This window comes from Boleophthalmus pectinirostris, unplaced genomic scaffold, assembly GCF_026225935.1.
Source record: "Boleophthalmus pectinirostris isolate CB_2022bp ecotype Guang Dong unplaced genomic scaffold, ASM2622593v1 HiC_scaffold_5, whole genome shotgun sequence".
NCBI lineage: Eukaryota > Metazoa > Chordata > Actinopteri > Gobiiformes > Gobiidae > Boleophthalmus > Boleophthalmus pectinirostris.
In genome coordinates this window covers 13429514-13452161 of record NW_026571404.1, presented here as the reverse complement: position 1 = coordinate 13452161, position 22648 = coordinate 13429514, and the positions used below count along the sequence as shown (strand labels likewise).

The window sequence follows — 22648 nt, the reverse complement described above, 5'->3', positions numbered from 1 at the left end:
ATTCTACCATTCTAATCCCACAATAGACTACAGTCCAGTAGACTGAGGTGTGCAATGCCTGGAGCTCCTGTCAGCACTGAAGTTTCTATTACTTCACTGGGCTACAGAAAGTATTGGTACAAGTAAGTACAGTGTGTATATTTATTAGCTTTATACTATAGAAAATGTGTACATTCTTTGCTGTAATATGCTTTTAATGTAAGTATGTCTGTATTTTTCCCCACAGTGGATCTTCAACAGACAGAAGTGTCCATAGCCCAGAGCTCTGGACTGAGATGTCCCCCAGCATGGATTGTGACATCGGCAAGTTGCTTGGCCCAAGCATTTTGAGCTGGAGTTCAAGGCGGTCTGTGTCAGGCTTCTCCAGAAACTGCTGTTCCTCCAGATTTACGCTCCTTCCCTATGCTGCTTTGATGACAGCCCTCTCTCACTTTGCAGTAAATTTCATACTGCCCTAATCAAATCTTCTGTCCAGCTCCACCGATAAAATGTCAATAGGCTCAAAAAAGCTACGTTGCCAATCCACTAGTGTGCCATCCGCCACTGCCTCTGGCTCTCTAGTTTGGTGAGGGCAAGCTGGGGTTTTGCTCACTCTAAGGGGCGTGATGTCTGGCATTTTCAGAGAGTTTTGTAATGCCCAGGTTTTAACCTTGTGAATCAGCTCATCCACAACTGCATCATCCCAGAGTGTGGCTATTTGTTCTCCCAGCACTGTGCATTCCAGTGCACCTTGTTGTGGCACTCTGTAGGCTTGTGACATCTACTTTGTAGGGCTCGAACAGAGCATGGCTAAAGACCGAACTATATTTTCCCTTTTAAAGCCTGTTTGTATAGTCCCCCGATCTTTTCTCTGCTGTCCCCCCCCGACACTCTTGTCATCCTTCAGCGCATGCAGTGTAGTCAGGAGGTTAACTGCAGTGACGCGTTTAATGGACATGTCACGGATACACCACGTTGCTGGGCAAAGGCCTAAGATGTTGACAGCAACTTCATCACAGCCAAAAAAAGATTGGTAGAGCTGTTTTCCTTTTGATGCCTCTCTGATCACAAATGAGACAACAAAGTTCAAAATGTCAGCCACAAGACTAACTTGTGTTTGATCAGTTTGATCATTTTAAAGTTATTTTATTGTTTATAAATCTTTTAATGTCTTATAAGTCTTTTAAGTCTTATTTCTTTATCATATGAGCCCTCTTGGACCCTGAGGTCCTCAGGTAGTCATCTTTTAATTCCCATGTTGTGTTAAATCCAGGAAAGGTTATGTATGGCTCCAGAAAGGCTCAATTAAAGAATGGGTCAAAGTCAGAGAACATTTTAATACAACTATCTCTACTACCATCAATAAGCTTTCCCATTCATAAATAACTTTCTCAAATGTCACCAGTGCAATATTCCCACTTACAAGTATCACTGCGTTTCTATAATACAATTTTATAGTCCTCACATCAAAACAATAATAGGCAAATACTATTTTGTATTGTTCTGTCTGTGTTCTGTTGCTGTTATATTTCTTGTTATACTCTATTGTCTCTCTTGTTTCTTAAACTGCGCATGCACTTTGCCCTTTGACCACTTTTTATATTAGCCCCTCGTGTTGAGGATATGACGTGTGTCTTCTGCTGTCAACATGGAGCTGAGAGCAAGTTCTTTACGAACACATTTGATATTGTTGATTATTTTAAACAGCAACTTGGGAGGACAATGTCAACAAACAGGTGGGGCATATGCTGTGTTAAATAGAATAGTGTTTTGTCTCTACATTTTAAAAATAAAGCTGTATCATGGTACTTTTTATGCTGCTGTCACCAACATGTCTTATCAATCTATAATATGATCTTAATGTCTGATATTTCACTGTTTGATTAAATTTAAAACATGCACTACCAGTCAAACGTTTGGACGTTTTAACCTTTTAATTTATGTTTTTCTTTATTTCCATGATTATTTACATTGTAACCACAAATTAATACATGGAATGTAGAAAACAAAAACTAAACAAAAAATAAGACGTGTTTCAGATTTTAGATTTTGAAAAATATCCACCCTTTGCTTTGATCACTGCTTGATAATTGACATTCCTTGATCCTGACATGGCACAGAAAGCAGTAAACTTAATAAAAAACAACATTGAATGAGAAAGTGTGTCCAAACGTTTGACTGGTAGTGTACTTTTTGTAAACAGTTGCTGCTTTAAAGATGGATCAGGCTTTGATAACATTTCAGAACCAGCTGGCAGAAGAGGTGCAAGTCTACTACACCTCAGACTACTGCTATAAGGTAAAAATCATGTGCAAATATCATCACCATCAAACTTAATAACAGTTAAAAACAGAACATGACAATTAAAAAGCACTCCTCCAGCAACAGCCAAACCAAACCAGTGTCTCCAGCTCAGACTGGTACCTGGTGGCACTAAGTTTGACATCAGTCAGGTTCTCAGTCTTTAAAGGTGCACTGTGTAACTTTTCTGGTCGAGGATCCACCACCTGCTGTGTCTAGGGAGATGAAATTGCAATGCCTGGAATGTTTCATATCATGGCATTAAACTTATCTATCTCCATAGAGACAAACACATGATGCCAGTTACAGGTCAAATTTGTGGAGACAGTGAGAGTAATAATGCATGCAATGCATTTTTAAAGTAATACTGAGGAATAAAACACCTTCAATTAATAAATGTATGATATACAAGTAAAATGCCATACTGTGGGACATTTTAGGCAAAACGATAGCATCATGGAGATAAACAAGTAGATAAACCACCCATCACTAATACACACACACACACCGTTTATATTGATGGTTGAAAATAAGATGGTTGAATTGTTTTGCTAAAGACACAATGCCAGAACTGTGATCCAGCCGTTAAGGCAACCTCTCTGTTACCTAAGTCACTGTCACCAGAAAAGTTTCAACCTTTCCAGACCGCTGTGGAAGGTAGTACCTCCAGCGGTCCAATTTGGACCCCTAAAAGAGGACAATATGGTTCGCTTTACGCAGTGCAAACACTCAGGGTTCACACTGTTCTGTCCCATACTGGCCCTATGGAAACAAGGCTTTAGTCTTGAGTGGGCTTTGAAGCGCTACAGATTTGAACTTTATCTACAAATGTATCCATGGAGTCCATTGCCATTTGTCCCAGTCTGTCCCTGCCAATGTCTATTTGACTGTTTGAGTTAGTTGTGAAAACAAATGCATACACTGGCAGTAAACATTATAAAAACACACATTAACATTTGATGGTTAAGGCTTTTCTTTCCCCCCCCAGTGTGTGCACCAGCTTTTGACCTCAGTCAAATCAGACAACAGCAGTTCATCTGCGATCATCAGCACCAAATTCACTTTAACAATTCAAGTGGAGACCAAAACCAGAAACAACTCATTGTGCAAGTAAGTGAAGTAATGTGAGCAGCTGATTTGGCAGTTTTTAGCCTCCCAGTCCATGCATTAAACAGGAGCATATTTCTTCCCAAATATGCCCTGTTAAACTGAATATACTGTATCTCACTTTCAATGTATTTGTAATATCTACATTATCAGCAACTTATCCAGGTCCAGGTTTTATATGGCAGTCTAGGAGCAAAGATGCCAAACCTTCCACATTCCCAGACACTTCCCTCAACACTGTGGCAATACAAGTCTAAGTATTTGTAATGATAATGATACATAGAAATCTAAAGGATTCTGTTAAAGAAATATTCCATGAAATTTGACTCATATGAGCTTTTAGCCATAATGTTACCTCCTCAAGAACATACCCGGAGTTGTGTTTTGTTTCATTCACATTTCATTAATTTGAGTAATTCTGGATTATTAGGCTGTCTACATCTTCAAAGATCAAAATTCTCTGTTCCACAACAAATCAAAAGGTAAAAAGTAGCTGTTAACTTATTAAAGATAAGCAATCTGATCATGAAGAACTGACTTAGTGTTCTTGATCAAGTTCCTAACATAAAATTACAGTTGCTAGTGTCACTTTGTTAAAAATCAAACTCCTAAACAGGACCATGAATGCTTATATTGATCAGAAGCTCCTGAAAATGTGTTGCTTTAATACATTTTGTATTTTTGACTATATTTGCTAAGGTGTGCATTGTGTCACCATGGTAAGACATACATGTAAGACACCCCCAGCATGAAGTCACAGCAAATTATCAATATAAGGTGTAATCAGGTATGCTGTACCTCAGTTTGGACACCACTGCTTCATGTAATTTTGCTGACTCAGTTCCTGTCACATAATGGGAGTGTGTCTCTTAATTGTCTCTGTTCTGTAATATACTGTCTTTAGTGAACGCAGTGGCATCCAGTTATTGCTACATCAGCCTGAAACATTATTTACAAGTCTGGGGCTGTACTTCTGACCTAGTTCCATAGACTCGATCATGCTCTGCTTTCAACTACTGCCCCCTATTGATCACAAGGCTTTTTGGGGTTAATAAGACTTGACTGTATTGACAAATTGGGTCATTAACCATTTAACTTACAGGTTTCTTCGGGGATGTGAACTAGTGCTTAACTGTATTCAAAACAACAGCAGACAACAGAGCAAAGGCCATGTCACCTGTGAACACATCGTGATCTTATAGCAGCATCTGTCCAGCCCTTTTGTGTCTTTTTACCTTCACTTTTCCCATATTATTGCCTCCGAGATCAATTCGAGGTCTCTAACCAGGCTATTGATCTCCCCTTTCCCCTTTGAAAAAAAACACTCCAAGTGATAGCTACTATGTCATCCCAGCACTGGATCAATACAGACATGTAATGCAGCTTTTTGGAGCAGAAAACAGATATGGTGAAGCTATAGGTGTCCATGTTGTGTTACAAGCGCTAGGTGGCACTGTTGAGCTGTGAAGTAGTTGGAAAGCAGGCCATGGAAGTAGCTACAGTACATGAATCCATTCTACAATACTGTACCAGATCGAAAGGCTACTTATTTAATGCAAAAATCTTTTCTGATTAAAATTAAATTGGAGAATAGGTGTGTTTAAGTGACTATTTACATTCTTTCAGGTGGAGCCAAACCTATGGAGAAGGGGGACATTACTTGATCAACATTTCAGGAGTCCTCAGTGAACCAAGCTGCAGCCAGATCGTCCAGAAATCACCTCACAATGTTTACCTGCGTGAGTATAACTAAGAGATTCATGAGTTATCCTGTTTTACAAAGGTATATTTTGTGTGAAGCATTTACACAATAATATACTTGTAAGTCTAAGCGGTTAAATTGACTACTCTGAACAAGGAATTATTAAAAATGAACTAGTATCAATTATACTTTGTGATTTTGATGGGAAAAAACAAAAGAAATTAGGATTTTCATTATCTACATGCATAAAACTAGACTAGATAACTTTAGAAAACAATAATTTATTAATTAGTTATAGACATGTAATTTGTTAAACCTCATAAGAAAATATATATCTCACTCAAAAAAGTAAAGGTATTGAGTAAAAATGTTGTTCATCAGTAATTGTTGTAATAGGCTTAAAATGCATATGACACATTATTATGATCCTCTAATTTTGACTTAATCTGGTGGGATTATAACTGTATAACTGTAAATATAAATGATAGTTTTACAGCAATCAAGAAGCAAGAAAAGTTGAAAAATAAGATGAAAATTACAGGAAGTAAAAAGTTCAAACATACTGAAGACATCACAAACAATTTCGGCACAATTTACACAAAAGAAAGACATTTTTTAAATTCTTTATACATGATTTCAACATAATAAATATGTTTTTATATTTGTATTTGTCAGATAATAACTTCTGTGTACATTAGAGGAGTTTTTATTAGTAATATTTATGAATTTCCCTCGTGTTTTCCAACACAATTTTCAACCAGGACTTAAAATTTTAAACCTAAAAAATGTCCAATTTGGTAAAATTAGTGTGAATGTTTTTTTTTACAAAAATCTTAAATCTAATGGTCTTAAAAGTGTTTTAGCAAAATGAGTAGCCTATCCTATCATAGGCACTTTAAATAAATCCTAATCTAACTAAACATACACTGGTATTTCATTATTTTTAAGAAAAAGTAATGAATTTTCCACTCCATGACACACAATAACTAGCCAGGCTGGCACCACCACTTTATTTCATTTGTCTGCAGTGAGTAGGTCAGGAGTCAGAATACACAAGACAGTTTGCATGAACCCAAGAAGTTGTAGACCACGCACCAGCCAATGAGTGAAGAGCTGAACCAACCTGAGTTGCGACAGCAGACTGCATACACTATCCTCCTTTGGACTTCCTTTTTCAAATACAAACCTCGCATTTTTTATAGCACCTTTAGTTTGCAAGTTCATCTCGCAGAAATGACAATGATGTTCACTCTCTGCTTTGTTTCTTGTTGTGGCGGCAATTACTTGGACACCACTGAGTGTTCCGGCGCATTACAGACGTCACAACCAAATAGCAGGGATTGGTTACATAAAAAAAAGTACCTGCCTACTTTCGAGCGAACGAATCCTAATGCTGCGAAGTCAGACGGTTTCCACGAATGAATCAGGCTACATAATGACAGCTGGAGGCCTGGAAAATGTGCGCATTGCTTCTCACTGCAAATCATTTCCATCCATCTCTGGAGACATGATCCGTATTGATCAGATGCGACGATGGCTTTGTTGAAAACTGGATGAAACAAAAGCATTTCTGTTTGTTTTGAATGCCATCTGTAGCAGCAAAGCACTGTGGGTAATACATTAGGCAGTGTCGAAGGATTAGGCCATAATGGGATTTTGAAAGCGTCTCTCTCCATAATGTACACTCTACTTAACAATATTGCAGATTATGTTGGATCCGACTTTTAAGGCCAAGTAGCCATTAACTGTAGATATATGGTCCAGTGCATTAGCTCCTCAGACCGGTGATTACAGAGCCCTCCCATAGGACCCTCTCTGCTTAAGTAATGGTGGGGTCAGCTGCTGCGGACAGGTTAGACTTGCCCTGGTAGGGAATTTTCAAAGTTTACTTCATTGTCTCTGATTGATCGACTCTAGACTCCGTGAGGTCATCTATTGAACATGTTTTGTGCAGAGCTCCTTCAGATCTGTGCCTTTAATCTTGTTTGTAATGTATTTTGCAATGTACCGCAAACCACAAGCCACCTGCGAGGGGGTTAATTTGAACTAAGAAATTCACGATATCGACCAATACAAGTGTTTAGTTTGACTTCTGTATTGATGAAGCAAATTTAATCAGGTTATTGTAGAATGAATTCCCCTGAGGATTTTGAGTTTGTGGAAATTGCATTTGAGATGGTGACAAGTGTTGTTAAGGTTAGCTCTAGTCTTCACAAATTTGGTAATAGTCGTGTGACACTTAAAGGTGCACTGGGTAATTTTTCTGCCTCCTGCTTGTCTACATAAATATGGTATAGTTTTGCCTAGAATGTCCCACAATCAAATTCTTAATTTCATGAACAAAAAGAAAACAGTTTAATCACACTTAAGGTAGTCCAATTTATTCCTCCCAAGTTTGGCAGAGTATTGCCTTTCCCAGGGAGACCCAAAGCTGATCAGTGACAATTTAAAACAGAAATAATTACTGAATGTCATGAACACAGCCTATTGTAGTTTTCTGGCAAAATGTTGGTAATATCTTGAATGACCAGTGTCCAGTGCTGAGAGCTTTATGGTGTTTTTATGATGTTGTTGATTGAGCTGTTGGGACTTCTCAGCTGTGATTAAGTGACTGCTCTGTGCTCTGAGAAGAGAAAAGAGAGAGGGGAGAGGAGAGACAGAAGAGGGAGAGAGAGAAAAGGTGAACGACAGAATGAGAGAGATATAATTAGAGAGAAAGAGAAGGGGAGAGGGAAAAGGAAGAGTGAGAGGAGAGAGAGGGAGTCTGGGTCAAAACGGATTCTTTTGTTTGTTTTTCCACTGCCCTTATCCTTGACGTAACAGAGTCAGTTGTATCGAATGAGTTTTATGTGTTATTGTGATTTTATAATCAGAGCCTTGGTTGTAAATCTACCAATGGCATAGTATTGACCATAAGGTAATAACAACAGAAATGCACCAGTTTCCTAAAAAGAGATCAGATTCTGAGCCAAATATCTGGCAGATGTAACATTTGTCAATAGGCAAATTGTGCTCTTCTGTTTTTAAAACATTGATGATTAAATGTTAATTGGCAAAATGTGTCATTGTTATCCCCCAATCATAAAACTAGCTCACAAAGTGAGAATTACTTCCATCCATCTATTTTCTTTTGCTTGATCCGGGGCTGGGTCGCAGAGGCAGCAGTCTTAGTACACTTCCTCCAGCTCTTCCAGGGATCCAAAGGTGTTCCCAGGCCAGCCTCGAGACATAGTCCCTCCAGCGTGTCTTCCCTGGGGCCTCCTCCCAGTGGGACATGCCCCGAACACCTCCCCAGGGAGGCATCCAGGAGCCATCCGGAACAGATGCCCGAGCAACCTCAGCTGGCTTCTCTCGATGTGGAGGAGCAGTAGCTCTATTCCGAGCTCCTCCCGTGTGACTGAGCTCCTCATTTAATCTCTAAGGGAGCGCCCAGCAACTCTGAGAGGGAACTCATTACGACCGCTTGTATCCATGATCTTGTCCTTTTGGTCATGACCTAAAGCTCATGGCCATAGAAGAGGGTATAGGAACGTAGATTGACCCATAAATTGAGAGCTTTCCCTTTCGACTCAGCTCCCTCTTCACCACAACAATTCAAAACAGCAACCGCATCACGGCTGAAGCTGCACCGATCCGCCTGTCAATCTCATGCTCCATCCTTCCCTCACTCATGAGTATTACTTTGAATATTTAAATAGATTGACAATGTTGATATATTGGACTGAAAAGTTGGTGATTCAGTTGAATTCAGTTCTGGCTGGTGGGAAACAGCCTTTCATCCTGTTATTGACTGGTGGCACAGTGACTGACTGCTCTTTCCTCACGGTAAGAGGTTTGTGTGTTTGATACCCTGACCAGATCTGGCTTTTAGGTGTGGAGTCTGTAATCCTTCATCTGAGCTAAATAATTTAGACTTTTAATTTGGGCTTGCACAAATAAAGCACCTAAAACGTTCTTATTCCATAATGTTTTGTTAAACTTAACACAATAGTGTCTGTTATGGCAGCACATTTCTTGTAACCACTTTTACCACACAGATGCAAGTATGTCAGTATTAAAAAAAATATGGAAAACTTTAGTCTTCATAACAGTCACTTTTCAATCTTCCCTGTGGTTTATATAGTTTAAAGTTTTATCATAAATACATTGTCAAAGATGTTGTCATACATCAATGATTTGCAGCAAATGTGGTTTGTCCAGTAACCCCAAAGCTATTATAAAATAAACACTTGCTTTTGTCTGAAATTCCTCTTTCATTTGCTAGTCATGCTACAATTTCAACCAGATATTAAGACAGTAATATGCAGCTCTTGTCAATATGTCAAAATAAATATAACTACAAAGACAATTTCCAGCTCTGTCCATTGCCTCGTATTTGTATGCAGTCTGCTTGGTCCATAGCATAACATTATGCAGACCCTAGCATGACGCCCTCTGGTCATATACAGTCTTTACAGTGTGTTTCCTTTGTCCTGCTCCTCTGTGGACCCCATTCTTTGGAGCCTGGGGTCAGATCTCCCACACTGATGGTTTTGTGATGGATCATGACCAGGGCTTTTCCATTAGGTTTGTGTGTGTGAATTCTTGAGGCGTTTTTCTGTCATGGTTGACTGACGCAGCACCCAAGGGAGACCTCATGGGGTGATGTACAGTTTGTTTTGTTAATCTGGGCTTTTATCTGTACTCAGATGCTTTTGTGATACAGTGGGACGTGCAGAGGTCACATCACGGTCAAACAGGAGATAAAACAGGAGAAGATCTATCCCTGCTTAAATAGGTAGTTGTTAGTAGAATACAGTAAATGGGCATTATAAGACATGAAATAACTTAGACATCTACCATTTTTTGATGATTTAATTCACACATCTATCCCAAATTAGCTTGAAAAATATTGGAAGATATTTTTCTTTTTTAGTCAGTTTAGCCAGTCATTTTGATTTTGTGTTGTCTATTACAGTTTAATTTTAATTTCTCATTTATTATAGTGTGTTTATCCAATGTAAAGGGGATGTATTACTTCATGACATCACAAGAAACTGAGAGGAGAACTCAGCCTAAATATGCAGGATTTGTGCTTTAAACATATGTGAATGAAACAAAACACAACTCCAGGTATGTTTGTGATGAGGAAACATTATAAAACAGATCAGAAAATAGTGTATGAACCCTTTAATTTACACACAATACTCACAATATTCACACTTGTTCATGTATGAAAGTGAAACATTAGTGTTGATTTCTGATAAGTATTTGTAATATAATAGCCAAATTTTCTCCCTTTCCTTTTCTTCCAGCTCTCCTCGTGTCAACTCTGGTCCTTGTTTTTCTGTCTGTCTTGTTTGCAGCCGCTCCGTACATCTACAGGTAAGTGTTTTTCCTTTATATGAAAATCCCATTGATTCTGTCTTCCATCAAAACCAGCTCAGACCAAACTCATTTCCCGTTCACAGGAGGCGCAATACATCTAAGTTTATCAGGGCCATTTGCTGCAGAAGCCCTCAGTATTCAATGGACAATGTAAGTAACACTTGGACTGCTGCCTCGTAGATGAAACCTTTGCATAATACACTCTGATGTATTGCTCTATAATCAATATGAAGCTAATTATGCCATTTCAATGTGATTAGTATTGGAGTGGGAGTGTTCACACTGTCAGATAAATTTGAAAGGTTTAAATTTATAAATATGCTCAATACTGTCCACTGGTTTGATTGCTCCCTTCATTAGACAGTATTTATGTGGAATTAATTTGATAAAATAATCTTAAAGGGACTGCATCCAATTTTTGTCATGTAATAAAGTTAAATTTGTCTTGCGAACCAGGAAATAGCATGCTAAACAGGAGCATGAAAATTAACTGCTTGCTGCATTGAAATTGAAAACCACAAGTTTGTACTTTTTTTTTTTTTTTTTACATAGGGTGATCAGATGTCTCTATTTACCTGGGACAGTCCCAGTTTTGAGCCCTGTGTCCCCTGTCCCTGCAGATTTATCCAAAACCATTGATTTGTCCCAGTTTTATAAAAGAAATGTCCCAGGTGTCCCTATTTTTAACCAATCTGATACCTGCCAACAGTAAAGAGATGCATAAATTATCACTTGTTTAGATTAAATACAGAAAATCTGCTTAAAAACAACCAAAACACAAAGAAAACGTAACTATACTGACTCAGATGTTAGTCATGAACGGGCCGCGTGCATACATTTTTTTCTTAATTACACATAAGGGTGTGCAAAAATATCAAAATATCGATATATCGTATCATTTAACGTGATGATACAGTATCGGTATCGTGGGCTGCTGTATCGATATATCTCCAAGAGTATTTTTTGGTGTATTTTACTAAATCATTTTGTTACAATGCTACAGGTTTGTTGCATGTTTAGAGGAAGAAAACTCGTTTATGCGACACATTTAACATTTTCTCTGTTTTGATGAGTAAAATGTTTGTGTTTTATATGAACTTTGTACAAGAAGTGGTTTAACAAAGACTTTTAGTATCACACCCATAATTTAGCCTTTATTTTTTACTGAACCGTATCAAATCAATTTGAAATATATCGTATTGAATTGTATCAAATCGAAAGTATGTATTGTGTCATGGTCTACGTATCGAGGTATGTATCGTATCGGCAACTTCTTAATGATACCAGCCCTAATTACACACTCGTTTCACAGTTTTATTATTACCGACCACCACAAACCATTGGTGTCCCAGTTTTTTTATTTTGAAACTATGGTCACCCTATTTCAATATGAAGACAACGGACCTGTTTCAATTATTCAAGCCATTTTAGATCAACATTGCGCTTGCAATGAAACAAAATCTAAAATAATGGTATGTATGTTATAATTTATTAGTAAATACCACCCCTCCAAAGTGTCTCCCTAATATGAATTACTATCAGCTAGATGCTACTTCAGTTCACTTGGGTAAAAATTGAATTGTCAACTTTTCCGCTTGAGATGCAAACCCCACATTACCTCGTCCCCCTTGACCAGGCCTCTGGGAGTCTCTAATGCAGTGATTGATACAAATGTTAGCAGAGAGCGCCATACTGCAGACCTCCAGCACAGACAAGGGCCCTGCATCCGCCAATCATCCCGTTTGATGGTGTGCATTTTGGGTGAGCATGAATGCCTCCTCTGTGGTCCATACGCCGCGGGTTTGGCATGTAGATCAATCAAAACGTATTACAGTCTTGTGTCTTCCTGCTCTGGCTCCTTGAAGAGACCAGCTAATCCAAATGAGAGGGCAACAGGCCACGGCCGAACCAGTGCTGCATTCAAAGGGCATAGGAAATTCAGGCACCCTCGCTGCCACACCCCCGCCCTGTCAAAATAGAGACAAATGAGTTTATTATGAGACATGACCCGCTGACAGTAAGGATTGTATGCTTAGTCATTTTTGAAGAAGGGCTTTAGTTGTTTTCTTCAGTTGACTAATCATTTTGTTTAGATTTTACATGAGATTTATACAGGACAGTAGCAGAAAAAATAGTTAGATTTGAAAATTTGATAGATTAAATTCACAATTCACAAGTTTAATCTTTATATAAATACTTTTTCTAGGTAAATGGTTGCTTTTGTATGAACTCCTGTGCAGGTGTCTGGGTTAAATACATAGAGATTTGGTTATTTTTAGAGCTTTTACCATGCCTCCTTATTAGTTGATTAACTTATCAGTAGGACATACCTTTAGTCGACCAAGAATTTCTTCAGTCGGCTACAGATCTTGTAAGCAAATTGCAATGTTATTTCTTTTTTAGCTCAGTCTTTGGCCAATTAGAAAGATATCTACAGTCAAAAATACACAAACCACTCAGTTACTGTATCTTATTGAGTGTTTATTTTTATAATTTCTCCCAAAACCTTCAAAAATGACTTAGACTGTTATGGTCTGATTTTGCAAATGAAATGTATAGAACACATTTTGAGAGTGATAATAATGAGGGCTGCATTCACAGTATGAGGGCAGAAGTTTAATGACGAAACCATACTTGATCTTAAGCTTGATAGTAATTGACTTTACAAGAATTAGACATGCTCCTTATTTCTTGTTGTAGTCTACACTGAAATGGAGCACAGGATCATGGTCGATGTAACATAACTCTTAATTTAAGCAAAGAGATTTGTAATTTGATATATTGTGATGGTCCATGATATAATTGTGAAAACTTTCATGACGATATCACGATATTTCAGTTATTGTTACATCCCTAATCAACTAGTGTTAGAACTAGCAACATTAGACCTGTAAGAGTGAATGTGGTCTGTCCAGTAATTGACTAAATGACTTATTTAAATTGTGTTGATTGTATGATGTGCATTGTTTAATACAAGTTAAGTTGAAATGGAATTTTGTGGTAGTTTTATTATTTTACATTATTTTATTATTTTACATCTGCTTCATAAATTGTTAAAACATAGCAATATAGAGTTATTAGTTTTTCACTATACACTAGTGTAAAAAAATTAAATCTTAATCAATGTCAAATTCAACTATGAGGAGTGTGGTTACATCACTTTACCAGTTGTAGTGGACCAAACAGAAAGGCAAAGACAAGGTATAAAAATAAGTTTAAATTTAATAAAGTCAAAAAAGATATAATTTAACAAAGGCTCAAATTAGGCAAATTATTAACAAAAAAGCTGGGCCCAACTGGGGTAACTCAAAATCAAGCTGAACAGAACAAAACTAACCCAACCAGACAAAGGAACAGGTGTGTTTAAATACCTGAGGACCAACTAAAGCTAAACACAAGAGGGAGGAATTACACTAATTAACTAACTAAACCAATAACTTAATCAAAGTAAACAAAAAAGCAAATAATTATAATACAGAAAATAATTGAGTGATAATAATGTGACCTTAACACAAACTAAACAAATTAACTTAGTAAAACAAACTAAATAGTGCTCCCCCCCTTTGCTGAGTTCTGATGGTCTCTCCCAGGGTCCTCCGTCCGGTGCTCAAAAAAACAAAAAGAACAAGTGTAAGTAAATTAGACTTATATTAACTAAAATGCGTGCACTCAAATTAGAATATAAGTCTAAATAATGGAATTAAATTATGTGTAGTGTAATTAACTTAATGTAAATAATAATGAAAATTAAATAATACTGACACTATGGAGTGGTGGCAGAGGGATCCACCACACCAGTGTTGAGCCTTCTACACTTTGGAAAGTGTAGTTTTAACTAATTTTATTGTGGATCCCATATGACATGGTAAAAGTGTTAAAATTAACATTATATGAGTTGAATTCACACTCTTGAATTTGTTTTGTAGTACAGATATATTGTAAAAACAACCCTTAAGGTTAAAATTAAACCACTGTGTACTGTCTGCTAGGGCCGGGTATCATTAAGAAGTTGCCAATATGATACATACCTCAACACATAGACCACGATAAGACACATATCTCAATACAAAGCGCTTTCAATTCAATACAATATATTTCAAATTTGATACGGTTCAGTAAAAAATAATGGCTTAGTCATGGCTGTGATACTCAAAGTCTTTGTTAAACCACTTCTTGTGTTAATATGAAACACACATTTTAATAATTGAAACAGTGAATATGTCAAATGTGTTGAAAAAAATGAGTTTCCTTCCTCTAAACAAGCAACAAAACTGTAGCGTTGTAAGAAAGTAATTTAGTAAAATATACCATTACCATACCAGATTGATATTTCAATATTTTTTGTTTTTTAGCTGTACCTTGATGGCTCTGGTCTCTGAATAATTAAGACGCTAGAATGAGTTATGAAAGTGAGAAACAATACTGCATTCCCGTCGCTCTCAGAGGTCAGAAATATGAATGACAAAATCTCCGAGTTCAATATCAGATGCCTGTTCCAGTTGTTAAGTTAGAAAAACACTGACCAGTATTACCAGTATATTACAATAAAGATTCAATAAAGTAATAAATACTAGGAATGTTCTCATTTTAGCCTAAATCACACGTGTCAAACATATGGCCCTGGGGCCAGATCCAGCCCTCCAAGACCTTTAATCTGGCCCTCGGCTGATTTTCTACTAAAATATTTTAATTATATTTTCTATTAAAATCTTGTTAATTTTCTGTGGTGTTTATCACAGCTGCGTCTCCAGCGTCTCTGTGCGTGGCCCCTCCCACCAGAGCAGCACAAATGAAGACTTGTCTCTTTCCAAACGCTCTTAAAGGACGATCGTTTTGACTGTTGACCATGACACCCTCATCAGTAAAATGTCCAAAATGAGAAAAGAGGACGAAGAGTGCAGGATTTTACAACAAAATGGACTTATTCCTATTTACATACAAGTTCATGTTAAAACATTGTGTTGAAATTACATTTTTCTTACAGTTTCAGGTTGTTCATAATATTATAATATTTAGTAAAAGAAAGAGTTCATCAATTAAAAAAGATTTCTGTAATAGATTTGCATTTCTCTGCACAAATATTTGAACTTATTGTTATTTTTGGGGTTTATATGCCATGAGTTTTCTGGTCCAGCCCCTTTGGGATCAGAGTAGGTTGGATATGGCCCCCAGACCAAAATGAGTTTGACACCCCTGGCCTAAATGATGATCCAATGAAGTTAATTCTGTAACCTGGACATTGTTACTACATTAATAATTACTAGAGCAACGTAAAAAATCCCTGTTTAAATCCCATATAGAGTCAAAATAAAATGATTAGCCAACTAAAGGGAAAATAACCCAAGTACAATAAATATTTAAACTGTTGGATATCAAAGTGTGCCGCATTTTCACATTCAAATTTTGTTTTTGTTTCCACAGAATGAACCTCCAGCAGAATCTGACAAGCCCAAACCCACTCGTCTTCAATCACTGGACACATTTCGAGGGTAAAACCAACAACGACCATTTTCGCTACATCTTTCACCACACTTAGATACAGAGAGACCACTCCTCCCTTTAGTCCAATGAGAGCACACTGCAGCAGGCCTGGACTATAGTGAATAATTGGAGAGGTCAGTGTCTGGCCATAGCCTCCCCTCTGCCTCCCTCTTATCAAACACTAGCTCAAGGCCGTCTGCTGTACTGTACAATGTGTGTGCGTGCTTGTGTATGTGTGTGTGTGTGTGTGTGTGTGTGTGGTTGGGAACAGTGTATTTCTGTTGGACAGGAGTGATTGAATTTAGGCTCTTTAATTGTGGCCTGGGGCTAGACACAATGCACGCCTATCTTGAAACAGGAAGCTGGTGTGGCTTTGACCTCCCCCTTTTGCCAAATAATTGATGTAATAATACCGTCAACATATCGGCACACAACCACACTGCCATAGATCTCCTGCCAAACTGGAGGGAGACAGACAGAGGAAATGCTCTTGCAATAAGAAACAACTACCATCATAGACATCCGTGACCGAACTTCTGGGATGCAGATGTGATGTGTTCAGGGAACCAGTTTAATTCAATGGGAAAGTTGGATTGCTAAAAAATTCCACCTCTGGAAAATAAAATACAATCATCCATCCATCCATTTTCTTCTGCTTATCCGGGGCCGGGTCGCAGGGGCAGCAGTCTAAAATACAATCAGAGTTTATTTTAAATTGGACTCTATGTGAAGGGTAAGAATGGATGGATGGTGAAAATACTCAGTGGTTTTGTATTGGTGGGCAAGGATGGATAACGTAAACTGTATATAAATGGACACAGCTAAACTGCTATCCACCGCGATCCAAATAGGAAGTGAGCATGGGTGTGCTGCTGGCTCCATCGACTCAATTCACTTTATATTGTAAAACTGTTGCCCCTCTCTCTGGAACTGCAGCTGTCACACTTGACATTATAATCTTAAAATGTCTGGGGTTTTTATTTCAGTATTTTGTTCATAATTCAAGATATGAGCAGACCAATGATGCGCCTACTTTCTCTGAGGTTGCTCCTGCTAGTGAGAGCTACAGCTTTGATTGACAGCTTTGTTAAGTGCTCGTTCCCTAAACCAGTGATGTGATTGGGAAGGGGCCTTACTTTCAGCAGCCTTACTCCAGATGGCTCAAAATGTGCCCCTATAACTACTAGCCTTGAAGAGCTTCATTTGACTGGAGCCGAACGCTATGGGCGACATCTTCTTTATACAGATAAATAAATATAATACAAAAAAAAAAAAAAACATGGGATCTCACAGCACTAAGGATGAGATAAGAGCTTGTGTCACAATATATATGTAAAATTGCCATGTTTTTAAATTTGGAATTAATCTGAAGTACCAAAAGAGCTATAATGACACCAAAAGATTGGACAATTTATGTATTACAAATTATGTTAAAAACCCCGGAAGTTGTGGACCGCACATTGGCCAATCAGCGAAGAGCTGTGAAGCCATGATGTCAAACTCTGGGTCAAACAAAGTGGTCCATATGGATGTAGACGAAGCCATACATTCTGTGTTGGCAACAGTTCCGAGATCGAGGATTTAAAGACAGAACAATGAGAATGTTTGGTCAATTTTATCAAGGGGAAAGACGTTCTTGCCCTTCTTCCTACGGGAATTGGCGCATTACATCTGTCACGACCAAATAGCAGCGAAAAACCCGCCTATCAATTGAATGAATCTTAACGCTGCGAGGTCTGACAGTTTCCACGAAGTGAAACCAGCTGATGAATCCGACTACTCCTACTCAGCACTTAATGTTTTTGGTCAATAGTTGTGTTAAAACCAGGCTGCTCTGTCTTAACCATGCTTAAAGAGGTAAGGATAGCCCTATTACAGATTAGATTGTGTTTTCATCTTACAGCAAGAAGGTCCTGGGTTCATTTTGTATACCGGAGTGGAGGATTTCTGTGTGGAGTTTGTATCTTTTCTGGTGGTTTAGTTTGCTCACAGATCTGACTTTTATATTAGTGTCTCTCTGTTGATAGATAAGTTTAATGCCATACTGTTGAACATTCTTAGATTTACACAAACTATATTGAGTGACAAAGAATAGAATACATTCGGGGAAAGGAGTAACAACTCTACTGAGACAAGCAGGTGGCTGACCCTCCACCAGAAAAGTTACACAGTGCATTTTTAGCCTTGATAGATCTATATCCTAAACAAAACTAATCAGTACCTGCTGATGTTGAATTTTAAAGCATACAACTGCATTAGCCTAATAACTTTTTTCTATTACACATTTGTCATTTCTGGTAAAAGGTTTTTGAATTTTATGCCAAACAGACACTTTTATTGGCTTTAGACGCACCTCTGTTTCTCATATTGATGCCGTTTTGGCTAATACCTGAAATAGTCAAACGGGACCAGCCTTTAAATCAGCCCCTGACTCAGCTCCTTCCTGGTGACTTACGATCTATACATTTGATAAGCAGCAACAACTTTTCCAGAGAACCGCGTCATCCGTCATCTGGGGCAAACACTGGGACATTTTTGCTTCCCCACGGCTGAAATCATTGGTCAGACGGCTAGACTTGATATATTGTGAACAGCAAAGTATGCGCTTGTTAATTTTTCTAAAAGGATTTGAATTTTAATCTTGTGGTGTGTCGCTGAAAGCCTGTTGCTGGTTCATATTATGGCAATAGCAGCACTTACTATGTAGTGGTGGTTTGGGCTTGGTGGTATTCACACTAGCCAGACACTACCAACATAATTAGTCCCATTAGCCACTCTTACTCACAGTAAGAAGGTGCTTGGATTTGATGTTTGGATGACGAGGGGTCTTTCTGCGTGGAGTTTGTATGTTTCTCCCTATGTCTATGTGGGTTTCCTCCAGGCACTCCGGTTTACCCCATCAACCCAGAACATGCACAATAGGTAAAATCCTCCAGGAAAGGTAGTTCTGATCAAGCTTAACTCAAAATCTGGAGATGGGTTCCTGGGTGTGGCACTGCTCTTGACAGGTTGCCCCAAACCTACACAAAAACTGTTTGTGCTCCGTTTGTGCTGAAAAAAGTTTTGTTTGTGCTTTAGTTTTTGAGATATTGACAGTTATTTTATAGGTCAAATTAGGGTCAGCCAGCCCCCAGGAAGCTTAAAAATTTTCTAAAACGGCCCAAAATTGTGTCAACTGTATGTGCTTTGGTTGTGCTGTTTTGGGCTGCAAAAAGTCCACAGCCTGAGATCGTTTATCTTCATTAGTTTTGTACAGTTTTGCTAAAGCTGCTGCTGTCAGCTAAGCGGACAGTGTGCGTTTCATGGGGAGCCAACTTCACACAAGTAATAAAGTGTACCTTGATCTTGTAGTTTTTGGGCAAATCTTTTAGAAACAAGCCAGAATATCTGTCAAATGTATATATTTTTTACAATAAGAAAAAATAAACAAAAAATATACTGTGTTTAAAAGATATATTCAACTCATCAAATCAGTTCCTGTCCAGACATAATATTAAATTTAACAAAACCCTACATCTTATAGCCAGGGAGAAAACAGCATAAGGAACACCTATTAAAAAAATATCAAGTTAAACACCAGGTGGTTGTCTCATTTTGTGGTTATTTGGATTTGCGTTTTAGTCCGAAGCTGGCTGTTAAACAAGTTTAGGTTTCAAACAGATACGCTGTTAGCCACATGAAGAATTAGCTGCTTTTCCACACAAGTCAAAACCATTTATTATGACTAGATTGTGTGTCCATGTGCCTGATACGTCGGGCAGAAGGTAACCAGACACCAGTACTGATAGACTGGAGCTCTTTATTTGAAGCAGGAAATGTACTGCACTGTTTGTAATTGGTAATGCATGTGCTGGGATTCAAAGAGTCAAAGAGATTAATGTCTAGATCTAATTGACATCCAGTTTTGCCCCTATGGTGGAATTTCTACAACTTATAATATATATAAAACAATAGTGCCATGTCAAATGTATTGGATAAGTCTGCATATCTTAAAAAAATATCTTAGTTTGTAACATTTAAACTGCCCACAATTAATCAATTGGCAGACAACTTTATCATTTGGGCATTATTTACAGCCAAATGTTTTTAAATAGATGTGGAAGTGGCTCACAAGGTACAGCTTTGCCCACTAACTAGAAGGTTGTTCAATCCAATTCCTACTACCACTGATTCATGTTATGGTAGTGTAATTGAGCAAGACACTTTACCCTGTTTGGCTTGAGTGCTCGCATACATTGTGCATCGCTTTGTGAATGGACTAATTGTTTTTTGATTTAAATGCGCATGGATGTTACAGTTTAAATGTTAAAGGGCCCATATTACAAGCCTGATTCATCAACCAGGTTTCACTTCATGGAAACCGTCTGACCTCACAGCATTAGGATTCGTTCACTCGATGGTAGATTTTTTAATTAAACCAATCACTGATGTTTGGTCATGACGTTTGTAATGCACCTGAACGCTCAGTGGTGTCGTAGTAATTGCCAGCACAATAGCAAACAAAGCAGAGAGTGAACATGCCTGTCAATGATCATTGACGTTTCTCTGAGATGAACTTACAAATTAAAGGTGCAATAAAAAATGCTAAGTTTGTATTTGATAAAGAAAGTCCAAAGGAGGATAGCGTTTGCAGTCTGCTATTGCAACTCAGGTTGGTTCAGCTCTTCACTGATTGGCCGGTGCGTGGTCTACAACTTCTGGGGTTCTTGCAAACTGTCTAGTGTATTCCGATTCCTGACCTAGTCCCTGAAGAGAAATGAAATTAAGCAGAGGCACTAGGTGGTGCCAGCCTGGCTACCATATTACACTATTTTATTTTAATGTTGTGTCCTTATCACAAACATACCTGGAGTTGTGTTTTGTTTCATTCACACACGTTTAACACATAAATTCAAAACTCTCTGCTCTATTTTGTGATGTCATGTGGTAATACAGGACATGCTCCACTGTGTTTTTAAACTCCATACACCTTCATTAGAAAAATTTTGATGATTTCAGACCTGGAATCACCAATCTCCATTGACCAAAAGGTAAAAAGTAGATGTTAACTTGAAAACTATCACTACATGACACACACAAGGTGGAAAAGAGCCTTTTGACCTTTGGAGATGTAGACAGACTAATAATCCAGGGTTACAGAAATTCAGTTCAATTCAGTCTTTATTACGAACACATGATATCTGGTTCATAGTATAAAAAAATAAGCAGGATAAAAAAATTAAATATACAATGCATGGTATAATGTATACAGAAAAGACAGCTAGTGTCTCCACAGTTTAGAGGTGAATCTGACAGAGCTCCTCACACGACACACTAGAGCTTGAATGATTTGTTTGCTCAGATTCATGGCTCCACACATAAATGAATAAATACAACATTTGATCATCTCACATTACAGTTTACAAACATTTCACTGGCGCTACAGAACCATAGCACTTTCAGTAATATTCTCAAAGAGTCATTATAGGCCACTGTCAAACTCTGAAAACTCTTGTGTGAAAACAAAACACAACTCCAGGTATGTTTTTGAAGAGGTAACAAGATTTTAACATGGCTAAAAGCTCAGAATTTTGCACAAGATAAGATCTTTGAAAGCAGTTTTTACCTAATTATCTCAGTGTATACAAACCAATGTCCTTTGTCTATCAGCAACAATAGACTCTTCCCAAATTGTCTAAAAATATTAACAAATTTTGCAGTCATCATGGCAAATATCACTAAGGAGACTAATGGATATGTTTGTCATAATATAAATGTAAATGTTTAATATCCATATACACATTTGTAGACGCATTTGTTAGGGAGAAGGAGTACCTGGGCACATCCTTTAGTCCTTTTTAATGGCCCTTTTGAGATGAGAGCACCCGATTAGTCCCAGTATCAGCAAGTTGGCCTAAAACAGCAGTAATGGCTCCGTGCACCTCTTAATTCAATCAGAGCAGAAAAACAAGAGGCGGCAGCGGAGATACAGCTCACCTTATCAGACAGACAGAGGCAGAGCTAACCACATTACTGCTCCTAAAGTCCTTTTATGATTTGTGTTCCTTTTATTTAATCAGACCAGGATAAAAAGCACAAATGTAGGTATTTACGGCTTTAAAATGATCACTAAACCAGTTACGGACATTCTTCGACAAGTTTGGGTTCCGCTAAAGTGCAGCAAAATGGAGAGAGCTGGTTTAATGATATTTCTAATAGAGTAGACAGACACATGCAAGCTGCTGCAATAGTGCAAGAGGAATGGAGCTCAAATTAAGAGATTTTATGGCTCGCAGACATCACTAAACTTATCCCATCATTGTACATATTAAAGATACAATAATACTGTTTATTAGTTATTAATTAATGGGGTGCTATATAACGTTTTTGTTAAAGGATCTCCTGGAATATTTCACAGTATGGCTTTAAAGGCTTCTAATGGCAGTATGGCTTCTCTGCTTCCATGGAGACAAGCAGGCCACATCAAATAAATACATTTAATGCCATACTGTGGAACATTCCAGGGAAAGCAATAAGATCTTCATGTGCCAGACCCTCTAAATAGAAATGTTACATAGTGCAGTTTTGTTCCATTGTGTTTTACACACCACCTCTTGTAATGAAAGTTTTGAGATGCTGTAGCAGAATTACTGATCATTAGCTACATATGACTTCAGATTAGGGTTGTCAAAAGTATCGAAAATCAGCTGCTAATCAATACTAACGTTAATA

General features: G+C 37.9%; 1 protein-coding gene across 1 annotated transcript in view; it reads left to right on the top strand.

Moving 5' to 3' along the window:
• Positions 1-54: 54 nt before the first annotated feature.
• si:dkey-192p21.6 (uncharacterized protein LOC565246 homolog) overlaps positions 55-22648 on the top strand; it is a 64490-nt gene continuing 41896 nt past the window's right edge. Inside the window, exons 1-8 of the mRNA XM_055162950.1 lie at positions 55-122; positions 227-303; positions 2183-2277; positions 3269-3390; positions 5014-5126; positions 10384-10453; positions 10540-10606; positions 15878-15945. Of these exons, the coding sequence (XP_055018925.1) occupies positions 55-122; positions 227-303; positions 2183-2277; positions 3269-3390; positions 5014-5126; positions 10384-10453; positions 10540-10606; positions 15878-15945 (680 nt within the window). The remainder of the gene's footprint in view (positions 123-226; positions 304-2182; positions 2278-3268; positions 3391-5013; positions 5127-10383; positions 10454-10539; positions 10607-15877; positions 15946-22648) is intronic.